Source organism: Rattus rattus, chromosome 13, assembly GCF_011064425.1.
Source record: "Rattus rattus isolate New Zealand chromosome 13, Rrattus_CSIRO_v1, whole genome shotgun sequence".
In the NCBI taxonomy this organism is placed as follows: Eukaryota; Metazoa; Chordata; class Mammalia; order Rodentia; family Muridae; genus Rattus; species Rattus rattus.
In genome coordinates this window covers 7073274-7098234 of record NC_046166.1, presented here as the reverse complement: position 1 = coordinate 7098234, position 24961 = coordinate 7073274, and the positions used below count along the sequence as shown (strand labels likewise).

At 42.7% G+C, this 24961-nt stretch overlaps 2 protein-coding genes across 4 annotated transcripts in view; one reads left to right on the top strand and one right to left on the bottom strand.

Annotated features, from left to right (window-relative positions):
* The window catches only part of Sh3bp5 (SH3 domain binding protein 5), a 65703-nt gene extending 59977 nt beyond the window's left edge, over window positions 1-5726 (top strand). The window contains exons 5-9 of the mRNA XM_032918875.1: window positions 837-967; window positions 1131-1173; window positions 1834-2053; window positions 3610-3870; window positions 4317-5726. Coding sequence (XP_032774766.1) covers window positions 837-967; window positions 1131-1173; window positions 1834-2053; window positions 3610-3870; window positions 4317-4534 — 873 coding nt within the window. The 3' untranslated portion in view covers window positions 4535-5726. The remainder of the gene's footprint in view (window positions 1-836; window positions 968-1130; window positions 1174-1833; window positions 2054-3609; window positions 3871-4316) is intronic.
* A 1599-nt stretch (window positions 5727-7325) lies between these two features.
* Capn7 (calpain 7) overlaps window positions 7326-24961 on the bottom strand; it is a 34870-nt gene continuing 17234 nt past the window's right edge. For 2 of the 3 annotated variants that reach the window (XM_032918687.1, XM_032918686.1), the window contains 14 exons: window positions 24600-24685; window positions 23168-23261; window positions 20090-20236; window positions 19862-19968; window positions 18977-19097; window positions 15358-15502; window positions 14393-14492; window positions 13677-13812; window positions 13038-13113; window positions 11053-11198; window positions 10132-10194; window positions 9608-9738; window positions 8522-8614; window positions 7326-8434 (listed from right to left, as the gene is read on the bottom strand). In XM_032918687.1, the coding sequence (XP_032774578.1) occupies window positions 8290-8434; window positions 8522-8614; window positions 9608-9738; window positions 10132-10194; window positions 11053-11198; window positions 13038-13113; window positions 13677-13812; window positions 14393-14492; window positions 15358-15502; window positions 18977-19097; window positions 19862-19968; window positions 20090-20236; window positions 23168-23261; window positions 24600-24685 (1590 nt within the window). In that variant the 3' untranslated portion in view covers window positions 7326-8289. The remainder of the gene's footprint in view (window positions 8435-8521; window positions 8615-9607; window positions 9739-10131; window positions 10195-11052; window positions 11199-13037; window positions 13114-13676; window positions 13813-14392; window positions 14493-15357; window positions 15503-18976; window positions 19098-19861; window positions 19969-20089; window positions 20237-23167; window positions 23262-24599; window positions 24686-24961) is intronic. The other variant, XM_032918688.1, reaches the window with a different exon arrangement.

Below are 24961 nucleotides of genomic sequence, written 5' to 3'. Positions count from 1 at the left end.
TGGGTCTCTAACAGAGGGGCCAAGGACTATCTATGGCCCACTGAGCCCCTCGTGTTCCTCCCGTTAACAGAGACTGACCTGGTGACCTTGCCTAACCTCCATGCCATTCCTCTAGTTGTGTAGAACAGTGTGGCTGTGAGTAGAAGACAGGGAAAGCAGTTGTGTGGGTTCTCTCAGATGAGGCATTAACCTGGTGCTTCATAAAGACAGGGAGAACAGTGTGTCCCACACCTCTCCTTGGCGTGGGGCACTCGGGCCTCCTGCTGTTAGTTTACCAATAGGGCTAGCACCGGTTTCCCTCCAGAACTCTGCCTTTCTCTTGATGGTGAAATTTTTCAAACCTCAAACTCTAATTTGACCGACTTTGTTTCATTTTAATTTTAACTGATTAAGTGTAAAATCTGACCCCTTTGCACGCTGGATTTCCTGTGCCTAGCTGATCTGAGGACTTTGGGGGAAGGCTGCCCGCTGGCTTTTCTGCGCTGTGCCTGGTCTTGCTGTTCTGTTAGTTAAGCAGCTCTTAGTGCTGACGGCCATTTGCCTGTCCATCAGACTGGGCCCAGGGTTCCCACAGCTTCTGCAGGCCTGAGCAGAAAAACACAGGTATTGGGTGAAGCTGACTTTAAAAAATTTCTCGTTTTTTATTTTTCTATTTCCCAGTCGCTGGTTTTCCAGAACAGATCAGGAAGAAAGCAGACCCTATTTTATTGAAATTTAATCTCAGTCTTCCTGTTGATTTACTCAAGGGACTTCTTGTTAAATGAAGTGAGTATAGGCAGTGTAAGCCAGGAGCTGTCCTGGGCTTGACCTGCCTTGGCTCTGCTGTTGTTTGAAAGGTCATGGAGGCCGAGCAGACCAAGACACGGAGCGAGCTGGTGCACAAGGAGACAGCGGCCAGGTACAACGCCGCCATGGGCCGCATGCGGCAGCTGGAGAAGAAACTCAAGCGAGCCATCAACAAGTCCAAGTAAGTCTGTGGGGTCCCTGTCACTGAGCCTTGGGTTAGCCACTAGCTCTGCTGGAGTTTGTCACTGCCACAGCCTAAATCCTGAATGACCTGGCTAGCTGTAGTGGATGGATCTCGAATTCACGAGATCATGTTCTTACAGCCTTTCTCCTGTCTTCTACAGGCCTTATTTTGAGCTAAAGGCCAAGTACTACGTGCAGCTCGAGGTATGTGGGACCTTGTATTTGTCACTAATATTTCCATCTCCACCCCTCGTCTAAAACTCAGCTTTAACTCGGTAACAGGCCTTAAATGACCCGAGTGCTGTGAGGGGAGGATGGAGAAACATAAACCTAGACTTTTGTTCTCAGAGTGGTCTTGGGTGTTGTGTGCTGTCTGGAGCTATCAGTGTTCGCTCTCACCCAACTGCTTGCACTGTACCAACCTTTATTAGGTCTCGGTGTGAGTGCCCAAGACGAGATGCCCTAAGAGCGTTCTGGTAGAGTTCTCAGGCTCCCCACCCTGTCAGAACCTTTGGGGGTTGGGTCAGCAGTCTGCCTTGTAAATGATCCTACAGGTAATTCAGATATGGGGCCAGGATCTTCTACTGGGGACCAAGTGAGGAGGCTGCAGCACTTCTGTGTCTACTGTTCCTTCCGTGAGGGCTGCACTTTATTAGCATTTAGTTCACATGGACTGGTGTCTTGAGCTGGTAGAGATTTTCTTCACGTTGAATGGGTAGCCATGAGTGAAAGCCATTGGACCCTTTAGTCAATTGTCTTGGGTGTCTCAGGAAGTTCTTTGTGTTGTAATCACGTGCAGCCCCTCCAGCAGTGGGGCTATCCAGGGCCACTTTGGCTTACCGCGTCCCCCATCTTCCAATTCAGCAACTGAAGAAGACAGTGGATGACCTTCAGGCCAAGCTGGCCCTGGCGAAAGGCGAGTATAAGGCAGCCCTGAAGAGCCTGGAGAGGATCTCGGATGAGATACACGAGCGGCGGCGCTCCAATGCCATGGGGCCTCGGGGCTGTGGCGTGGGGGCAGAGGGCAGCATCACCTCAGTGGAGAACCTGCCTGCAAGCAAGCCCGAGCCTGATGCCATTTCTGGTGAGTCTGCCGAGCAGGAATCAGTGTGTGTGTGACGTCTGCTTTCTACGGTCCCTATCCTTTACCCAACACACATCAGTCGGAGAGTTTTGTTCTCATGTACTGTGGGACAGTGCTCCTGAGACTGCTACTGAGTATTAGCATTCTGTGGTCCGGTAAGACTGGGAAATGTTCCCCCTCCACCCCCTCAGGCAGTCTAAATACACATTAGAACATCCAGGGCTTTAAGACATTGTGAGGAAAGATTTAATAGGGACTTAGGATCCAGATTTGATCCAGGTCCCATTTCACCAGTGGTGTGGGACAGAGGAGCCCTGATGTGTTTGCTGCTTTAGCTGCATAATGAGGCTGGGGTCCGCTGTGCCACAAGGGTGCTGAGGAGCCACTGGGGTCTGACCACACTGGGGTCTGACCACACGGTCTCCTCTGTTCAGGATCCCTGTGCAAGGATCGGCTTAGAAAACTACTGTCTCCAGCTTTTCCTTTCCCGCGCTTCTGAGGCTCCTTCGTCAGCAATTCTTTTTTTCTTTTCCTTATTACTATCGTTATGTTTTAAATAATTTCTGGGCATGAGTGATTTTCCCACATGTATCTATGTATACACACGACTGCCTGATGTCAGAAGAGGACATTGGATCCTCTGGAATTAGTTATTAGCTGCCATGTAAGTGCTGGAAATCAAACCTGGGTCTCTGGAAGGGCAGCAGGTGCTTAACCATTGAGCCATCCCTGGCCCCACCCCCAGCCGTGCTTAAAAGCCATCAACAGGTGCTGAGCTGCCAGGTTGAAGGGAAATGAGACTACTGTGATCAATGATTATGTATGAGCTACTGTGCACATCACCTCACTAATCCTGTACACAGAGCTTCGTGAGCTGAGTAACTCACAAGGCCACACAGTCAGCAGTGGACTTAGGTATGAGTTCAGCTCTGCGCCCGCTTCCTGCCTCAGTGGCACAGTAACAATCCTCTCTGGATGCTAGGCCATGTTTAAAGACATCACAGACATAATGGGAACTAGGAAGGATCTTAAAAATGAGAGTGCAGGCTGAAGAGGCTTTTTCCGTTTCTAAGCTTTGGTTATTGTGCCCACAAATCGGCTCAGCTAGAGCACTGGGGAGGAACATGGTTCTTTGTAGCAAACAGTGGTCTAGGCAGGTTTTGGGGTAGTCTTTTGAGATAAGTTACACAGACATTCCAGGCAGGACGGCCCTTCCAGCAGCTCTCGCTGCTTGGGTCAGAAGACCTTCAGTCTTCATTCTGAGACTGCCTAGTAAAAGATACATTACAAAGGGCTATGTCTGAGTTTACCTTCCCCGTTCTTTCCTTCTTCCCTTTTCCTTCAGTACTGGGGGTGGAACTCTGGCCTTTGTGTATGTTAGACAAACTGCTTCCTTTCAAAGCTCTGGAGGCTGGTCAGACAGGCTCAGGAGTGCTGTAGGTCCTGCCAACTCCATGCTGTGTGACCATGTCCAGCAGAGAGCATGCGTGCAAGCGTTTAAGGGATTGGGCTGCTGTCTAGCAGGTGCCTGTGATTGATCTTCTCTCTCATCACAGTGGCTTCAGAAGCCTTTGAAGATGACAACTGCGGCAACTTGGTGTCTGAAGACGACTCGGAAACCCAGTCTGTGTCCAGCTTTAGTTCAGGACCAACAAGTCCATCTGAAATGCCTGACCAGTTCCCTGCAGTGGCAAGGCCCGGCAGCCTGGATCTGCCCAGCCCTGTGTCCCTGTCAGAATTCGGGATGATGTTCCCAATACTGGGTCCTCGAAGTGAATGCAGCGGGGCCTCCTCCCCTGAGTGTGAGGTGGAACGAGGTAGGTTGCAGCTCAGCTTGTGCACTGTCCATGCCTTTGCCAGGTCTCCCTGTGCTAGATCTCAGGGGCCCAGGGGTGCATTGCTGATCTCTGAGGACAGCCTGTGGAATAGATCACTCAGATTGCTTTCAAGGGCTCTTCTGGGGTCCCTGGCTCTGCCTGGCCACCTCAATCAAGCAGGACTTAGGCCCCATCTCCCTCCTAAGAGCAGTCCTCTTACTGCAAGTTCCCATTGGAGAGGTTTGCTTCCTAGCTACGAAATGAGAATGGTACACCTCCTCTCTCAGATACGTATTAGGGAATGAGCACAGCGTGTCCCCGTGCTGGAGGACCCTCTGAGACGATGGCGCTCAGCAGGAAGTGCAGAGGGCTCATCAGGTGGCTGACGCTGGTGCCTGTGGAACTCTGGAAACTGACCGCCAGTTTGGCAATCTGTTTCTGTGCAGGAGACAGAGCAGAAGGGGCCGAGAATAAAATGAGTGACAAAGCCAACAACAACCGCGTTCTCAGCAGCACCAGCGCTGGTGGTGGCAGGAGCAGGAGCCAAAGCAGCACATCCCTCGAGGGTCAGGCCTTGGAAACCCGTATGAAGCAGCTCTCCCTACAGTGCTCAAAAGGAAGAGAAGGAATTATTGCTGACATAAAAACGGTGCAGATTGGCTGATCCACCCGGGGCTGTGGCCCATGTGCAGCTCGTATTTATACACGAAGTCCACGAACATTGTGCCAATAATCATTTAACATAAGCCAAATAGTACGCACTTACTCTAGACCACACTAACAAGTTTCAGTGACCTTGAGGGCCAAGCAATGTCCCTCTGGTAAGAGCTCTTGGGCTGGTGTGTTTTTCAGAGCAGAGCCACTGCAGGTAAACTGTGCCCAGGGCCACGGCCTTGGCAGAGCCTTCCCTGTGGAAGCAATAACTAGTTTCTGTGAGAGAACCTGAGCCGGGAGAGCCGGGCGTGTAGCCAGACTGGGTCACAGCCTGCATCTCTATCCCTGTGTCCCCTCCACCTGGGGAAACTGAGATGATCTCGACATCACATCACAGGGCACCAAAATCATTTAAAAACTCACATAAACAAAAACTCAAGTGTTCCGAACACATTGTAACAACAATGCCAGGGACACAGTTCACTATCATCGCCTCTGGTGCTCAGAGGGGTTAAGGAGCATGTCTTCTAGGAAACCGTTGAACCATTTCCTAGGGAAGCCACCATGAACTGCACTTTTTGGGGTGGGAACAGTGAATGCCAATGTGGGAATGGGGAATGAAGTAGCGGGGACGTAGATAGCATAGACAGGATCTGTGGCTGGGGGCGGTTTTATAGCCTGCCCTTAGCCTGCCCGCCAAGGGGCTTTATTCTAAGAGACGTGCATGTGAGGAATGGCTACCACGGCTCTATCTAGATTGACAAGGAGTTCATTTCTCTGTAGACTGTAATTTCTACAATAACAGATTATTTAAGGTTTATGCTGCACCTAGAATTCCTTAGAGGAAACTGTCCTTGAAGCTAGGAAAGGGAGTGGGCATGGTTGGTAAATAGAAGCAATGGATCTGTTATGCTAATAGTAGTGTCTAGACTTAGTGTTTCTGGTTATGCATATTTAGAGCACTGTATTTTATGTGTCTTGTTTTATTAATCTACCGTTTCTGGAAAAAAAAAAAAAACCAACCCGTTCAAACTGCCTGTTAATGTTAGCCATGTATGTATACCTCTCTCTTCATACACGAGTGTTTCTCTTTTTTATTGATGGACACAGTATCCTTATTACAAGGTTATTTTGTACTTGTTTTATTACCTGGAGTGTAATAAAAACTAAGAAGACTTTGTGACTTCCGATGAGAAAGCCCACTCTTGTCTGTCTTCTCTTGCCTTGTTGAGACCGACCATGGGATGCTGCAGTCATCTTCTCTTTTCAGGTGAAAAGATCCTGGTAATTTATGCCCAAACACCAAGGTCTGGATTAGAACTCCCACTTCTGCTGTTACAGAGGTGAGCACTGGCGAGACCAGCAGGCAGCTCCAGGTGAGTCCCGAGAGGAGAGGTGTTTTAGTTTCAGTGGTCAGTGCAGTCTTGGGGCAAGGGGACATGGCTCGTCCCACTCAGTCTCATTTAGTTTGTGCTACCTGGGTGTCTTTAAAAGCTTCTAACGGCAATGTGAGAGCACTGGACTTTAATGTCGGTCTACGCACTGAAATGTGCTGTGTGGATGAAATGCCTAAGTCATCAGTGCTTGCGGTGTTAATGTTCCTGCTCATTCCTGTCAACATTTCTGAGGTAAAGTTGTGTAGTGTGTTTCTGGCAGAGACTAGAATATGGAAGATTCTTGTGTCGGGAAGCTTAGTGCTGTATCCCTCACGTGGGCACTGGGGGCTTCATTACATGCCTTCCTGCTTCAGTTCCCTTCCCCATCAGCCGGCTTGTCTCCACACCAGCTGAGGTGCACGGCCTTTGACCCTGGCTCCTGCTTCATCGGCCCTTCCTCACCTTTCTTCCTCCACATTTCCAGGTTAAAGCAGTGCCACTCTTGTCATCTCACCTTCCCTGCAGCATTGAGGACTCACTCTCCCACCCTGTCGTCCTATGTCTGAAGTTACCGTTTCTGAAATTAAGCTAATTTCAGTTTTTGGGCCTCCAGCTCACGCTTGACCTTTTCTGGATAATTTGCTTTACTGTGTCGGGGGGTCCTCTTTGTCTGAGCATCTATGTGTATACTAAAATTAGATACCTGAGCCACCATCCTCTCTCTCGTTCTCATTTTAAAAATCTGTTCTACAGTGGTGCTTCTGATCCAATTGTCACCTTCCTATATCAAGTCCAGTCTGCTGTCCCCACATAGAAAGCATCCGGGCCACTGAACCTGGCCCAGGGTTAAAGCTTGTGAACTGAAGCAGGACCGTTCAGACTTGTTTCCCTTGTAAAAAGCATCAATAAGGCCTGTGCTTGACTTAGCCACTGAAAAGATTAAAAAGAATATGCAGGGTGATAAGTCCATACTGAAAAATAAGTCCTGACCATTTCTGTTCTGTACTTATGGTATTCAAATGGCAGTTCTGGGAAGTCTGTGTGAGTGCAGCCTACAGGAGTCAGCACTGTTCACACACAGCTCTTCTCTGCTGCCTTTGTCTGTGATGTGTGAGGGCTGTGCCACTGAGCTGCTGGCCCTCAGCCTCTATTATGTCTGAGAGCAGAAACTAAAGCTCATGTGGCTGAACTCTTTTTTTTTTTTTTTTCCGGAGCTGGGGACCGAACCCAGGGCCTTGCGCTTCCTAGGCAAGCGCTCTCCCACTGAGCTAAATCCCCAACCCGTGGCTGAACTCTTAGAACTTTTATTTTAGCCAAGTGAGATCTCACTGGTTTTACTGAAGCAAGCATTTCTCTGCGTGTCTGTCTTTTCCAGGGACACATGAGACTAAACAAACCAAGTTCTAGACATTAAACTACATACAGTCTCCATAAGTATAAATATTTTATTTCATTCAAAGGCAGTAGAAATAGTTTTGATAATTATAAAGTAGAGACATCGACAGATCCCATACTATTTTCCACACCTTGAAAATCTTGAGCATCGCTCTGTACTGATGATTTTTATGTAAACACTAATTCCTGACCACTCACTTTTTATGGATGCTGTGTAACTCAATCACCATATACTAAATTCTCAAGGACTCTCCAAATCCCTGTGATGAGAGCACTGACTACAGAGCAATTAAAAACCCTACACGCTAAACCTGAACATTTCCAGTCCCGTTACTACATTCACCAACCTGCTAAGAATTAAAAACAGCAACAGTAGATACACCTCAGTTCTCTACAATGGACGATGCAGCGAACACTGACCACCTTCAAGCCTGAGCATCTTCATGCTAAGCTAAACTGCTTTTTAAAGCTTAACATCTACACAACAGCAAACATTTAAAGACACAATGAAAAATTCAAATTAGTTACAGTGACATAATTCATTTGGTAATTCGTTGCTTAAGATGTATGGTGGGTTCAACATAAAAACGGGCTAAACGTACGTGCTCTGTAAAAACAGGAAACATAAGAATTTCAAGATGCTAACATAGCCTGCTCTTGCACTCAGTTGTCCTCATCCTGCTTTAGTCCCCTGTCCTGTTAGCAAAAGCATTTCACAGTGATGGCTGAACCTAACCTGTAATTTATACAAAGTTAGCCACGAAGCACATGCCAACTCTGTATGCACAAAACCATGTAAACAGTGTTTCGGGTGATTACGGTAATTCTGACTAAAATCTGGCTAAAATCCTTACCAAACACCACAACAAGCACCAGACTCCACTGTAACATGCTTTTGATTTAATTCCATTCTGATGTTCACCGTCATGATTTGTCTCGTTGTCTGAAGCTGAAGACTGGTCGGTATGGAATCCAGTAATAGCTGAGAGTCCTATCATTGGAGTTGGGTTGTCTTGATGGGGACAGTACTATTGAAGTCCAAGAAAAAGGGTCCTTCTTGTTTAGGCAAAAAAGTACTGGGGATGACATTAAAGATCCCAGCAGGTATGTTTTCCAGTTCTAAGTAGCAAAATCCACACCTATATTCAGGGGAAATGAGAATATGGTTTGTAGGCCATCGTGTCACACACAGCGTATACTGAACACAAACAAAATGCCAACGTTACCTATAGTCACCACTAGATTTCCTCTGAAAGCCATGGGGACCAGGATCTCCCGCTATGGAAACTGCTACAACCTCAAATCCAACACTGTATTGCCTAGTGTTAAAATCAAACAGCATTGCTGTGTCAGTAAACAGTTTAAATACACTTTGTATGAGACATTTCTATGCGTGTTTTTTACCAAGAGAAAACAGTACTCTGAAATTATGTATACTATTTCTATGCATAATTTCCACGTGGTTTTTAAATTTAATCCATAAAGACTAATAATGCATTAAGCTTAATATAAAACATACTTTTTGTTTCACTGCTGTTTTGAGACAAGTCTCATTAAGTAGTCATGGCTGTCCTGGAACTCACTATGTAGACCTGCCTGCCTCTGCCGTCTGAGTGCTGGAATTAAAGGCACTGTGCCATCACTTCAGGCTAGACTTGTTTCATCATTTAACACACACTTCTAAATGAGATATTAGCACTGTATCTGACAGAAACACTAGAAAACGGAAGCCCAGGAATAGAATCTAAACTCATATAATAGTATGATACGCTGGGAATCACTCACAGAAAAAAAAATGTTCAACTGCATTTCATACCAGATATCCATCCATATTCTATTCTATTTTTTTTAAAGATTATTTATTTAATGTATGTGAGTACGCTGTCATCGTCTTCAGACACACCAGAAGAGGGCATCAGATCCTATTCCAGGTGGTTGTGAGCCACCATGTGGTTGCTGAGAATTGAACTCAGGTCCTCTGGAAGAGCAGTTGGTGCTCTTATCTGCTGAGCCATCTCTCCAGCCCCCCATATTATATTCTAGAAGATATTGTTTGCTTTTAACATTTAATCTGTAATCTAGAATTGAGTTTCAGCCCTGGTGTGAGAGATAGGTCAAATCACCATTATACATGGATGCTGAATTGCATACCACTTACTGATGACTGGCCTCTACCCTGTAATGTCATCATTAATCATTAACCCTTTTCCTGTTTCCACAGACTTGTTTCCAATTAAGATCAGATTTAACATATCCTCAGTAATTTAACAGCTCCAATGCACGCACACACAAACACACACACAGATACAAACCTTGGTCCCCTCAGCTCAATTAGTAACGGACCAGTCTTATCGATATGGAATTGGTAGATGGGGTTATTTTTGTGAGTCTCCTGAAAATTTCCACATCCTCCAGCACTTTGACCACTCCACTTTCCATTAATCTGTAGAGTAAAGTTTCTGTATTAATAAAATTTCACATTCTGATTCCACTCTCTGTCAGACTTGTTGAAGTCTTCACCTACCCAGGCTGCTCTACTAGTTCCTCCACCTCTCAATCATAAAACTGCCCGCCCTATCAGAAATCCTCTCTAGAATCTTCTGTACACTGCAAGCTGATTTCAAATTCTCTCCGAGTTCATCTACGTGAGCTGCCAACAAGCAAACATATGGCTAATTCTTTCTCTAGAATTACCTGTTTTCTATTTCCACAGAAACAGTTCTGTATTCAGAACACAGATCTTGTATTCTGACCAAAATAGACAGTTGTTTCCCGAAAGGAAAGGGATTTCTAAAGGCTACAAAGAACAGTGAGGTTACAGCACAGACTTTCTTACCCGCTTTGATAAGGTGTATGGTGAAGGGATCTTCGAGAAAGTAAAGCTGCAAGCTGAATATACCTGAATTAAAACAAAATAGGAAGGCCCACCAAAGATTATCCTGGGAAACGTCAAAGAAACTTACCAAAGTGATAATGGAACAACCGGATTATTCTACAGCTCAAATACTAGTTGGGATCAAGTCACACTGAAGTAACCAGGAACTAGGGGGATTTTGTCTTGACTGTCAGTGGATGACTCAAGCCAAGAAATATTAAACAGTTCCTAATGTCTTTTATCACTAAAACTCCATCCAAATTGAATTTCTTATATATGACAAACACACCTATGTGACCTTTCCAGCAATGTGACAGCAGTGTAGTAAAAACAGTTCCAGGTGTGTGTCGCCTCCACCACCACGCCCTACTGAAAGCTGTCATTTAATTGCATTTAATCAACTACCTTTCAGGAATAAGCCATTATGAAAACGTGTTATACAAAATGTTATACAAAGTACAACTTCTTTTGTTTTTTGAGATAGTTTCTCCGTATAGCCCTGGCTGTCCTGGAACTTGTTCTGTAGATCATGTTGACCTCTAACTCAGATTCACCTGCCTCTGCCTCCCAAATTCTGGGATTAAAGGTGTGGGGCACCACTGCCCAACATAACTCACATTTTTTTCAGGGAGCATAATTATTGATAAAAATTTTAAAAAGTAGAAAATGATTTTTAGAAATAATTTTTTTCCCCTAGCACTCTGGAAGTTGAGGTCAGAATATATGAATTCAAGCCAGCCTGGGCTACAAAGCCAGTCTAAAATGCATAGCAAGAGGCATAGCTCTTAGAGAACTGTTCAAGTAGTCCCACATATAAAGCAGAGCCATCATGAACTCTGTATCTCTGTCACTACGTGGTGGTTCGTGGTTGACGACTCTTACCCGGACTGTGTAATGAATCGTATTCTGTTTCTCATACTGAGAAACCACTAGGGTGAAGGTGTGAGTCCCAGGCGTGGTCAGCTTTATCTTAGTCAAGTAGTGAGGGCTGTTAATTCGAATCCCATCAATGTATGGAGCTGGGTCAGCTGCACAGACCGAATGTTTACAGAAAAGATTTTCAAAGTCAGGATTAGCTTTGGTTTTCTAAGATGCAAAAAAGCATATAAACACATCTAGTATCATCACCCACCCTCCAATGGAGAACTAAACAAACCTTAGGGATGTTAAACCAGCTTCTTCAAGTCCTCTTAATGACTTACAATAACCTGAGACATCTCTCCCCTTCCCCATCTGGGTCACAGGGATTGAATTCAGGCTGTCAGACTTGGCAGCAAACACCTTTAGCCACTGAGCCCTCTTACCAGCCTGTGGGCTAAGATTTTAATTTCTGTGTCTGTTTCATTAACGACGAGCAAAATGCCTGTTCTAGTGTGATGTAAATAAAACTGTACCCTAGGAGTATCCTGAAAAAAAAAAATCAATTCATAAAGAGAATACTGTTCAAGTAAGAAAACAGAAGCAAAAAGGCAAAAAAAACTTCTACCTTCTTTAAATTTTAAAACTAAAAGTAGTAGTAAATGTATTTCAAATTATAAAATCATGTAAAATTTTCATGCTAGGAAAGTGTGTGTGTGTGTGTATGTGTGTATATATATATATACACACATATATATATATATACACATATATATATATACACACACACATATATATATATACTGTATATATATATATATATACTGATCAACATTTGAAAATGGCTGGTTTGACTTGGAATTGAGCCCTCGGTGGGATGCCAACCGCTGAACTGAGAGGGACTGACATACAAGCTTTAAGGCCTGCCCTGGCCACTGCAATGGTGAAGTCCACATATTTTCCTCTATGACAAAACATCAAACAGTGCTGATCCTCTCTGTCCTCCCTACCTTCCTGCCAGAGCCTCTTCTCAAGGTCAACAATGACCACAAGATACTGAGTCCAGCTGCAGAGACTCAGCAGGAGACAGAGGCTCCTCCTCTTGGAGCGCCTCCTTTGCTAAGGTTCTACCCAACATCACTGTACATTGACTGCATCCTGACCAAGTTGTGTAGTAAGCACCACTCCTTTGCCCAGCCTAAAGACGCATGAGAAGCTATCAGTCATGTCCTGGCCTACAGCTCTCTCAGAAGGATTATATAAAGGGATTATCTAGTCCAGTCTTCAGATGCTACCTACCTCTGCCTGACTCGTCAAGCTGGACCTCAGGCCCCCACCTCATACCCCACTCAAAAATAAACTGCCCACTTGGCATCCTTACCTAGAAATCTTATTACTCAAATGTAACACGCCAAAAATGAACTTCTGAGTTTACTCTGTAACAAAATCAATAATATGACCAATGCTTACCCATCTTAGTAACTGCAACAGCTTGCTTTTACTTAAAAACAAAACAAAAAAACCCGGATTCCAGGGCTCCCCGCATCAGCTCAGCACGTCCTGTACAGTGCTACTGATAATCAAATCTGCCCTCTTGGCCTTACTCTGCAACTGTCCTAGCTCAAGCCACCAGCATTTCTCAACTAAAACTGCCTCATTGGGGCGGGAATTAATGCTTAGAAGGAATTCAATGCGCTTTAAAAAGTCAGACATGTCATTTCCCTCCTCTTCTCTTTCCAGTGCTTTACAAACTTTTGCACATATTAGAAATTAAGTTCTGATGATTATGTACAAAAATATATAAGCCCAAATTTTAAGAGTTTCAAAATTAAAGTTTTACACATATATCTACCTAAATGCCCAGTCTGCTTTGCTGGATGTTAGTGTCCCAGCATGACTATAATTGATATAGTTATGCTTCTCCATGCCTTCTACACACAGGACGGGTGTTTCCTTTGTAGCTCAGTTCTCTAAGTAAGGATGCTTCACGCGTGCTCAGCAGTGCTTACCTGGGTAATAGACTTTCTTGCCGTCAGTCTTGTACACAACCATTGTGATAAACTCACGGTTATTTGCAAAGTCATCCTATAATCACAGAGAACCCACCACAGTTAGGAAAACGGACTCACGAGGTTCTCTATTCTAAATGGTACAGAGCTAATTTCAAGAGCACGTCAACTATTTGGTTCTATAGAAGCCATGCTTTTCTGAATGAGTGACTACTATGTGAACAATTAGGATTACAATTAGCCTTTCTACAGTCAGAACTAATGACCCACTGTCCAAGTCCCTTCCAGCATACACTAATCTTAATATTTGTAAGTTTAAAGTATGTATCAGCCCTCATATTCTCACTGAAAAGCAAGCTCCTCCCTTAGAGAAGTCTGGTAAGACTTCAGTATCTTATTATAAAATAAGGAAATCTACCCAATGATATTCATTACTTGAGAAAGCATTTTCAGAGCACCTATACACATGGAACTAGATAGTGATAAAATTAGGACCTTAGCAGCTGATTATACTTGAAAGAACTTCTGAATGGTGAGTGTTATTAGAAGGGTGCTGTACCTTGTCTGTTATGTGGGGTGTTATTAGAAGGGTGCTGTACCTTGTCTGTTATGTGGGGTGTTATTAGAAGGGTGCTGTACCTTGTCTGTTATGTGTCTACTAAGCAAAACCCAAACTGCAGCACCCCCTTGTGGACACTGCACCTCCAGTTTGTACTGGGGGTTGTTGGCCAAGCTGTACGCATCTTTCACAGGTCCTTGTTTAGCATCCCAAGTACTAAAAAATAAGCAAAAAGACACCAATGGTTAAATATCTCATACAGCTAAATATTTTTTAAAATATTTTTATATTTACTTGTTTTTTTATTGTAGAAGTATGAATGTTTGTTTGGCCTACATGTATAATTTGTATGAATGTTTGGCCTATATGTATGTTCGCTTGGTGCCTGTGGAGTTCTGAAGAGGGCATCAGATCTCCTGGAATTATTTACAGATGGTGTAATAAAGTAGTACAAAAAATGGCTACTGGGAATGACAGAAAGAGGGGTTAATGATCCCTCTGAATTGATCACTATTTGAAACTTTAATGTGGGGAACAGGCACTGGAAAGGCCATTTGTGGGTAAGAGCATGTCCTGCTCCTATAGATGACCATAGTTCTGTGCCCAGCACCCACACTGGGTGGCTTACAACTGTCTCTAACTCCAGCTCCAGAATCCAACACCACCTTCTGTCCCCTAGACACATGTACTCATGTACAAAGCCCCATTCCTATTCCCCACATAGTTTTAAATTTTTTAAAATCTTTCCAATGTAGAGAATATTACGAAGCACAGTCTAAACTGTATAAAGACTTACCTGTGAATGCAGGTCGACTCTTTAAAAAGAGCTGGGTTCCAACTCAAATAAACTACATCATAATACTGGCAAAGGTCATCCCAGGAGATCCAAAATATTCCTAAAATTAAACGTCTTTGTTAACATAAAAAACTTTAGCCATAAATAAGCAAACTGGAAAATGCTCAGTGGTTAGAGCACCTGGCTGCTCTTCACAGGACCCAGACTCTATCCCAGCACCCACGTGATGGCTCACAACTTTTTCTAATTCCAGTTTCAGGGATCCACCTCTAAGGGCACCAAGCACACATACAGTGCACAGATATATATATTCAGGCAAACACCTATATACATAATAAAATAGGATAAAATAAACTCTTAAGTACAGCTCGTCTTGAAAACACGTTATTTAAAAATGACATTAAAGGCTAGAGAAGTTACAGAGATACCTTAGCAGTTAAGAGCACTTGCTGCTCTTGAGGAAGACATGGATTTGGTTCCCAGAACCCGCACAGTGGCTCACATCCATCTGTTCCAGGAGATCTGGTGCCCTCTTTTGACTTTTGCAGGCACTGTGCACATGTGGTGCACTTACATATGTACATATGTACTTATGTACACAGGCAACACACAATGGGAGGGAGGGAAGAAGTAGGAAGGAAGGAAGACTGGTTGGCTGGCTGGCTGGCTGACTGAATGACTGGCTGGCTGACTGACTGGCTGGGGAGTTGGCTCAGTCAGTTAGGTGCTTCCTGCACAGACATGGTGACCTGAGTTCCATACCCAGTGCTCACATCAAAGCTTGACTACCATGTATGTGTGCTGGGGAGGCAAGGACAGGTGGATCCTGAGGTCTTGCTGGCTAGCCGATTGAGCCAATCAGTGGAGAGAAGATCCCTATGTTGTATCATGGCCTCCATATGCACATATACACTGGTGCATCCCTCACACTCCTAAAATGGCATCAAAATTACAGAGATACTTACCATTATCTATTTTCTGAGCTGTTCGGGGATCAAAGTTTAAATACTTTTGCAATTCTGGGGTCCAGTTTTTCACATCATTTTCACTGTACCTGCCTTTCCAGCGCAAATGGCTCCAAGGGTTTTTTAACTGAATAAATCTCAGCCCCTATATTAAAAGACAAAATGAGACAAAAAGATTAACAACGAAGAACTCTACCACATACTTACCTACTCTTATATATCGTTATAATACTCTGAGAGTGAGCTTTGACTTCTTACACTTTATAAAAGGGAATGTGAAAGGGTAGACAATCCCGCTAACCTTTTCTGAGGCGTATCTCAGGCGTCAGAAACACCAAGAGCATATGGCTGCACACGTTTACAGGTAAACAGAAACTCGGCAATTTAACCCAGAATACAGGAAGAAATGGAAGAGAATTTCAGGAAGTTTGCTGTGTGCTGCAACACCCCTATTCTAGCCATTTCCAGCAAAGGAGAAAGTCTTACATGGGGTAAGACATGCTGAAAGGCTTATGTGGACTGAAAAGCAAGGGGCCTGAACCATGGATGTGCCTGAGAGTAAAGTAAGAAACATTCCCTCCGGGGCTGGGGATTTAGCTCAGTGGTAGAGCGCCACCTAGGAAGCGCCAAGGCCCTGGGTTGGTCCCCAGCTCAAAAAAGAACCAAAAAAAAAAAAAAAAAAAAAAGAAAAGAAACATTCCCTCCAAGAAAAGACATAGAAATGACCCAAAGGAGCAGGAAAAACAAGATGAAAATTACAGATTATGCAGGAATGTTAGACACACACACACACACACACAGACAGACAGACAGACACACACACACACACACACACACACACACACACACACACACACACACTTTCTCTTAGGAATGTATTAATATAAGAAAATCCTAAGTAGAAAAGTCACAAATGAGATTCTACGAGATTCTATCTTTAAGACTATCTACAGAAAAGTCTTACAGGCCTAGTAACATAAAAGAAAGCCAAAATCGACAGGACATGGTGGCATATGCCTTTTAATCTTAACATTGGAAAGGCAGAGGCAGGCAGATCTCCGAGTTCCAGGCCAACTAGAGCAACACAGTAACACACCCTGTTTAAAAAAAAAAAAAAAAAGAGGGGGGGGAAAGATGGAAGGAAGGAAGGAGGGAAGGAGGGAAGGAAGGAAGGAAGGAAGGAAGGAAGGAAGGAAGGAAGGAAAGTGTCAGATTTGAGAAAAAATGTATCAAAGATTAAATATAGCAGAAATAAAACATGAACCGAAGAGAGGTTTAAACTCAAATACAAAGAACACTAGTTAAAGCTTCAGTTTTAACACACATCAAGGCTTTAGACAAAGGTCAACCCTGACAGCACAAAGTTCACATACGAACTTAGAATGGGGTACTCTACAGGCTGTAAACCCTGCTGAAGCAGGGTAATAACTACAGTCTGCCCCCTGAGGTAACTGTTAATGAGATGTATTACTGGGCTCTGCTCATCTTGTTTACATATGCTCCAATAAAATCTCTGTCTTTACCGGATCACTGTTAAGAAATCAATACTGTACAACTCATGGTGACAATTTATAACTAGAAAGGCTGCTGTTTCTCTATCCCTACGAAGTTAAATCACACGCTATTACCTTAGTGCCTTCACACTGCACTGACACCTCGCAGGAGACTAACAAGAAAAGGAACTGAGGACCACAGAGCAACCACTAATGCAGCAGCACTCCTGTGTGTAGAAACCGCCATCTACAGCAAGCACATTCTACCTTTCAGCTTCCCTGCTTTACATTAACTTTCATTTTTACTTTAAGGAATCAATTTTGTTGCCATGTTTAAGGAAATACACAATTTCATACAACATGGTGGGGGCTGGAATCCTGCCTAATTCATAAAGCCTTGAGATCATAAAAGTTTCACCAAGGACTGAGGATTGAATCTACGACCTCGTGCCTGCTAGTCCAGTGAAATCTTAAAGTTAACTGTGGCAGACTCATGCTGCCGCCCACTCCTATACTCATGTGTCCCAGCAGCATTATGTACCACGCTGAACACAAAGTCAGAATGTTTCTGAAATTCCCCTGCTTAGTGACATCGATCGCAGTTCTCCTGATGTGAGAGTGCATCACATCTGTAACTAAATAAGCAAGGCAGCACCATCACTCGCCAAAATCCTGTGGATAATAGTTATTACTGTTAAGTATCATCTATTTGGTGTTCCAGGGTCTTATTACATATCCCAAAGTGATTATGTAGCCCAGGCTGGCCTTTAATTTGCTTCCTATCCTGTCTCTTGAGTTCTGGAATTTAATCTTTTATTTACCTTTTTTAAATTAATGTTTTTCTTCTATTGTGAGGCTTGTAAGAACAAACCTACTGTGCTGGTACTGTCAACTGTAAACAGTATAGTATAGCACATATAATTATGTAGTGAACAATACCTAATAAGAACAAATATTTGTGGCACTAGTTTATATACTCCCTGTATTTGGGGGTGGGGGCAGCCTGGGATACATGGCAAAACCCTGTCTTAAAAAAGCCTTAGTTGTAAATTGTATGCCTTAAGCTAACAACAGCTTCACTTGTGTCTCCTATTGTGCCGATTTCTCTTGTGTTTCTTCCTGAGCAAGAAAGACAGACAGACACAATATTGCCTAGCTCTGTAGTAGACCACATTGTCTAGGCTTCTGTATATACACTATAACATCTGCATAACAACAAAATCACACACAAATCACTTGGATTAAATCCTGGCCTGATTAAATGACCTATTTCTGTGTGCCAACTTAACACCTAGTTTAATTAACAAATAATGGGGACTTATTTGCTGAATGACTGTGTCTCTCTGTTCAATTAAGGGCATTTGATAATACTTGTATCTTCTACTGCAGAGAACTCATCTGTTTTTCATTTAAAAGTAACAATAAAGTCCCATATTCTAAGACGAGCGCACACTGAGAAAGGGTCTGAAGGCCTGCCAGTGTGCGGAGATGCTGCAGAAGAGAAATCACGAGCACAGACCCATGGCGCCTCTCACCTCACACAGACTCTCGCCTCACACAGACCCATGGCGTCTCTCACCTCACACAGACTCTCGCCTCACACAGACCCATGGCATCTCTCACCTCACACAGACCCATGGCGCCTCTCACCTCACACAGACCCATGGCGTCTCTCGCCTCACACAGACCCATGGCGTCTCTCGCCTCACACAGACCCATGGCGTCTCTCGCCTCACACAGACCCATGGCGTCTCTCACCTCACACAGATCCATGGCGCCTCTCACCTCTAGCCATCTTTCTACTTTTCCTTTCACAGCTACTTATCTTCTATACCTTTCTACCATGACTACCCAAAACACCACCATGGAAACTCGGACCTTCAGAGCTGTGTATTCGTCTCAGTGGTGGTGACTTTCATGGAAGGACAAGCGGTAATGGTATCCCTGTTGTTTCACCATCCATACTGTCACTGAATTTCACCTCCCACCCCTGCATCTCCTGGTTTCTAACGGTAGAGTCTGGGTAGCTTACGCTCACAGGATGGCTCTAAAGTCTGACCACCACTGTGATACCATAGCGTCTTATCAATCAAGAAAACAAACAAGAGAAAATTATAAGGTGTAACCTTGAACTCTCTAATATCCAACACAGCATACGCATGCGTGGGAACCAGGCCCCACTTCTCCCCTTCAGCTTCAGTCATCATTCCGGTTGATGCGGTGATGAGGACATCCCCTTTGTGAAATCTGCAGAAGCCCCAACACGAGAAATTAAAGAAATGCATTTGAAATCTCAGATCACACTGTCTACTGGCATACACGAAAACTTCAAATTCGAAACCTTTTTTAAAACTGGCTATTCTAACATAAATTATTTCCCTTTTGTCCCAGAATAACTTAATTCTCAGGCATAAACCTATCAGTGAAGAAAAACAAATGTTGTATTTTCAGCTCACAAATAAGGATGAAAATGGGAAATAAGAAATTTACTTTTCCAAAAGAGATTTGGCTTCATTGACCAAGTCACCGGGTTCCTACCTTGGACACTGGTTGTTATGGTTTGGAAATCTCCCTGTACGGCATATGAATGTCCCCTTACAGCTTAAACTCAAGAGACTTTCTTCTCCCATCTGCCCTCAAACCTGACGAGTACTAGCAGGACCACACAGTTTTCCACATTCTGTATTCCATAGTCTATTACTTTGGATTTTCTAAACTTTGGACTAACTGAGCCCCTGCTGAGGATAAGGAAGGCTGGTGGCAGCATACGGTGAAGCTGTGGCAGTGGGGCAGTGCGTGCAGAGGCGACCCCAGCACTCAGAATGCTGAGGCGGGAAGACCACAAGGGAAGGTCCATCTGCACTGTCAAAAAACAAAAGGTGACAGTTTCACACGCAATCTCTATTCTAAATAGAGCATGACGCCTTTAAACAACCTTGCTCACTTCAGAAGGAAGAAGGGAGAGAGGGAAGGAGGACAAGAAACAAAGGAGAGAGATAGGAAACAGTCACCTTTGATACAGCATCCTGAATGAACTGTCCTTACTGAAGGTCTGGCTATCTGAATGCATGGCAATCCGTTCTGGTATCCACCCAGTCAGTGCATGCAGATCAATATTCTGCAACAGAAACACATTATTTCTCAGAGTGTAGATAGTCTGCTTTATTTTCCCATAAACAAAACATCTATTAACTTTATAATCTATAGGCGAGCGTCTATAATATATATCCACGACTTACTGAGTTGGATCCTGGGAAATCATATCCTCCCATAACTTTCATGTATGCTTTCTCTATAAGTGACACCCATAATTCACTTTTATTGTTGGAATAAGAACATAGTAATTCTCCTTTGTGATCAACAGGTAACTGATCATCAATTATCACCTGCGGAAAGAGAACATCAACTTCCTTAAATGAAACAAAATACTTTTAAATCTAAAGATTAAAAAATGTACATGGGTAACAGACACAATATACCTACTATAAAGATAATAACAACTTTGTCAGATGTTCATCATTAATGTGATGTCTTTATACAGTCTTACCAGCTAATCTCACTAACAAACCACTAGCTAAACATAACACATGTATTTGTATATGCATGTATGTATATATAAAATCAAATTATTTAGAGATTCTAGAATGTACATTATATTTAAAGATGCTACTCTTGGTTTAACCCTACAAAAAATTTGTACTCTATGATTATATAAGTACAACATTAAACTAAAATATATATGTAAATAATTGAGCAAGCAACACAGACATGATATCTAATTAATATTAAAAATTATTTGCAAGACATGGGGTTAAAAGAAGAGTTTTAATCTAAGAATAGTCAAAGATTACTACTACTTTTTGTTTGTGGAGAGCTATGTAACCCAGGCTGGTCTTGAACTAGCTCTCCTCCTGTCTCAGTCTCCTGAGTGCTAAGTAATAGGTATGTGCCACCATCCTCAACATTGGAAGACTCTTAAACAAGAGGTTATTATCTTTCTTAAAACTGCTTAGTTTTAAGTAATCAATGTAATTCAAAAGGGTGTTCCCAAACAACAGCGTCAGGTCAGCGTCAGAGTCCAGCCTGGTAAGAGGTGGGTTCTGGTCTCATCACAGACATACTAAATCAGAAAGTGAACTGGGGCTTGTGGGTCAGGCCTGCAATCTAGGCTACTGCAAAAGCCGAGGCAGGATTACAAGTTCAAGGTCTGTATGGATTAAAGCATGAGTTCAGGGATAGCATGTAACCTAGTTCATGTCACTTAGATAGATTGGGGATTCAGTGCAGCTTAGAGACAGAACTTTTGCCTCACCATGAACAAGGCCCTAGCAGGCTCAATCCTCAGCTCTACCAAAACTTACTTAGGGGTGAGACAGAGCTGTCAATGCTCCCTGGGTAATTTATAGACACCATGTACACAGTGATTTTCAGTCCCAGTCACCAGGTGATTTTGCTAAAATGCAGACTCTGGGGACAAGAGGGATGGCCTGGTGGTTAATGGTAAGAGTGATCTAGAAGATTACTCTTCTAGAGGACCTGGGTTCAATTCCTAGTACCCACACGTTTGCTCACAATAGTTTGTAATTCTAGTTCTAGAGCACTGTTTCTTAACCCTGAATGCTACAGCCCTTTAATACAGCTCATGTTGTGATGACACCAACCATAAAATTATTTCATTGCTACTTCATAATTTTGCTATTGTTATAAATCATAAAATATCTGTGTTTTCCAATGGTCTTAGGTGACTCCTGCGACAAGGTCATTCAAGCCCCCAAGAGGGGTAACAACCCACTGCTCTAGAGGATCCTGATAGCCCTTTTCTGATCTCCTTAGACACTGTATGTACATGATCCACAGACATGCATGAAAGCAAAACACCCACATATGTAAAATAAAAATGGGAAAATCTTTGAAAAAAATTTTGCAACTCTAATTCAGTACATCTGAAGGCCTAAAATTCTACAATTCTAAAAGCTCCCAGGTGATGCTGAATTTGATACAGGAACCTGGGGTGGATAGGTGCTAGAGAATGCTAACAATACAAGGAAGGCCTTATTATGGAGTTCAGACAGCTAAAAGAAACCACAGCAGTATAATTTAAAACTGCATATATGTCACAAGAAACAATAAAGGTTTCTTATATCTCATTATGATGTTTATGAAGTCTTCTGATCTAATAGACTTAGTTTATCTGGTTTCCTTAATCAATTAATTTATTTACTTGTTTATTTTTTGAGTCAGGGTCTCACTGTGTAGTCCTGTGTGGCATGAACTCATTATGTAGACCAGGATGGCCTCAATCTCAGGGATCTATCTGCCCGCCTCCGTCTTCTGAATGCTGGGAATAGCCATGTGCCACCATCCTTTTATCACTCTATAATTTTTGAAGATTATTATTAGCCTTTGTCATTGTATGTGAATGTGCACGATGCACGTGTATGTGTGCAAGTACATGCCAAGGCAGTAGTGAGGTCACTCTCACTGTCTGTCCACCTTCATGTTCCAAGGGGTTCCACGGACTGAACTCACATCCACTAGGTCTGCAAGGGACGTGCCTTTACTCATGAACTATTTGACTGATCCTGATTTCCTATCAGTAAAAAAGTTAAAGAGCCTTCTCAATGTTCTCAACACTGAGGGAGGCAGGAGGCACTGCAAGTTTGAGGCCAGCATGGGATACATTAACAACATCCTGTCAGAAAAAGGAAACAAAACAAAAAAGGTTAAAAATGTTTAATCATTAGCAATTCTTTATTAGAAACGTGCATAAGGTTTTTGAAAAGCATTTTTAAAAAGACATTAACTGAGTACAGTGATTCATGCCCGTAGCTCCAGTTTACTCCTGAGGATCACTTGAGACTGACTGAAGACAGTTTGGGTAAAACAATGAAACCTAGCTATAAGAAAAGACTTTTTTATGGGGTTTTAGAGATGGCTCAGTGGTTAAGACCTGCTGCTCCTCCAGAGGACCAGAGTTCAGTTCCCAATATCTGTATCAGTCAGCTCCCAAGGACCTCTAACTCTAGGTCCAGAGGATCTGAAACCCTCTTCTGGCCTCCATGTGGCTACATGAACAAATGTGGCTCTTGCTTACATGTGTGTGTGTGCGTGCACACACACACACATACACACATACACACACACACATACACACACACACACACACAAATTAAAAAAATAAATCTTTATAAATTAAATTAACTTCTGAAATCTTTACACAGTCACCTTTTCTTAGTTATTTCCCTTCAAGATTCAAAGGTAAGGAGGTGAAGAAAGAGGAGATAGAAGTAGGAATTGGGAAGGAAAAAGACATTCACCTTTCTTGGGACACCATTGAGATGAAGTTTTACCATATACTTCCCACAGGGATTATACTCTGGTTCTCCATCCTTATTCTGTGGGTAAATTATGCTTTGGGAAAGGAAAATACATATTAAAATACCAATATTACTATTCAACATCAACTAATATATAAGACTTTATATTACATTTAAACAAATGCCATTCATTTATAAATGTTACTTTCTTCCCAATTTTCTAAAATAGAACACAAGAATATTTTAATATTTTAATATTTTAAATACTTCTTGGTTTTGGTTTTCCTTTTGAGCTAGGATTTCAATATGTACCCAGGTTGGCCTGGAACTCATGATTCTTCTACTTCAGGCTCCCAGATATAATCCTACACCCAGCTTAAGAAACAGTTTCAAAACCATAAACTAGAATATAAACTTTCACAATATTCTGAGGCAGTGTCTTACATACTTCAGGCTTCTAACTCTCTACACAGCAGAGGAAGAAGAAGGGTGGATTATAGGCATGCTCTACTGTGGCCCGTTTACAGTACTGGAGGAGTGACTGGAGCCTTGTATACACGAGGCAGGCACTTTATTAGCTGAGCTGCAGTCTACAGTCCTCAGCTTTTCACTGTTTTAACAAATCAGATACTAAGTAGATATATTTTAAGCCAGTTAAAATGAACTTTTATCATTGGTTTCAAGAAGTAAAGATCATTTCAATAAATCATAATTAAGGTACTAAGAACAATTCTGATGAAGTCACATAAAATTCCAACTGTATAATGAGGTCTAGTGAGATGGCCCAGCACTTAAGAGCACCTGCTGCTTTTGCAGAGGCCCTGGATTCAGTTCCCAACACCCACATGGTGGCTCACAACCATTTCTAACTCCAGATCCAGGCAATCCAACATCCTCATCTAATCTCTAAGGGACTGTATCACCTTCTCCTGGCCAGGACAATCCTTGTGTGCAGACTAAAGGCACATCACACATGATCATGTAAATTAATGAATTACAAAGTTGCACAAAAGGCACGTGTGCAACCAAATACCACATGCATACACATTAAGAACTTCCACTATCAATATTCTTTTAAAATAGATTGCACAAAATCACGCACACTCCACACTGTTTGTTTAATATGGCAAATAATAAAATTCAGGACTGTCCAGTTTACTTTTGTTCTTAGGACAAACTAAATAAAAATTATGATCATAGTTACACTGAGTGGTTCTGAGCTTAATATAGCCTTCAGAAACTGAAACTCAGAAGCATTTCAATACATTTTACAGCTGTCAGAGCCAGCACTAATGCATGCCATTTCCTATTTTCTACAGCCACATTAAAAGTTAAAAAGGAAAAGTCTTTAATCACAACACTAGGGAGGCAGAGGCAGGTGGATCTCTGTGAGCTAAAGGCAATCATACAAAAGATAAACACAAAATTTTACCTGGTGATTAACTTCTTATTGAATCGTCTCTCATATGCTGCACTGATGGCCAACGATGCCACAAAGGAACAATCTGATACTATAGTCTGTTAATAAGAACAGCAGTCTTTCATTCTTGTAACTTCAATGTTTATACAACATTTATACATTTTCCTACATCCTTAGCTTTTATATTATCTTATTATTTAAACAGGAAAACAAATGTCATGCTGCCAACTCACATATTTTTTTCAAACAAATCCTAGAAGTATTTCAATGAAGCTAATTTAAAATCCTTAGGGGTCCCCCACCCCGTGTGTGTGTGTGTGTGTGTGTGTGTGTGTGTGTGTGTGTGTGTGTGTGTGTGTGTACGTGCACTCACA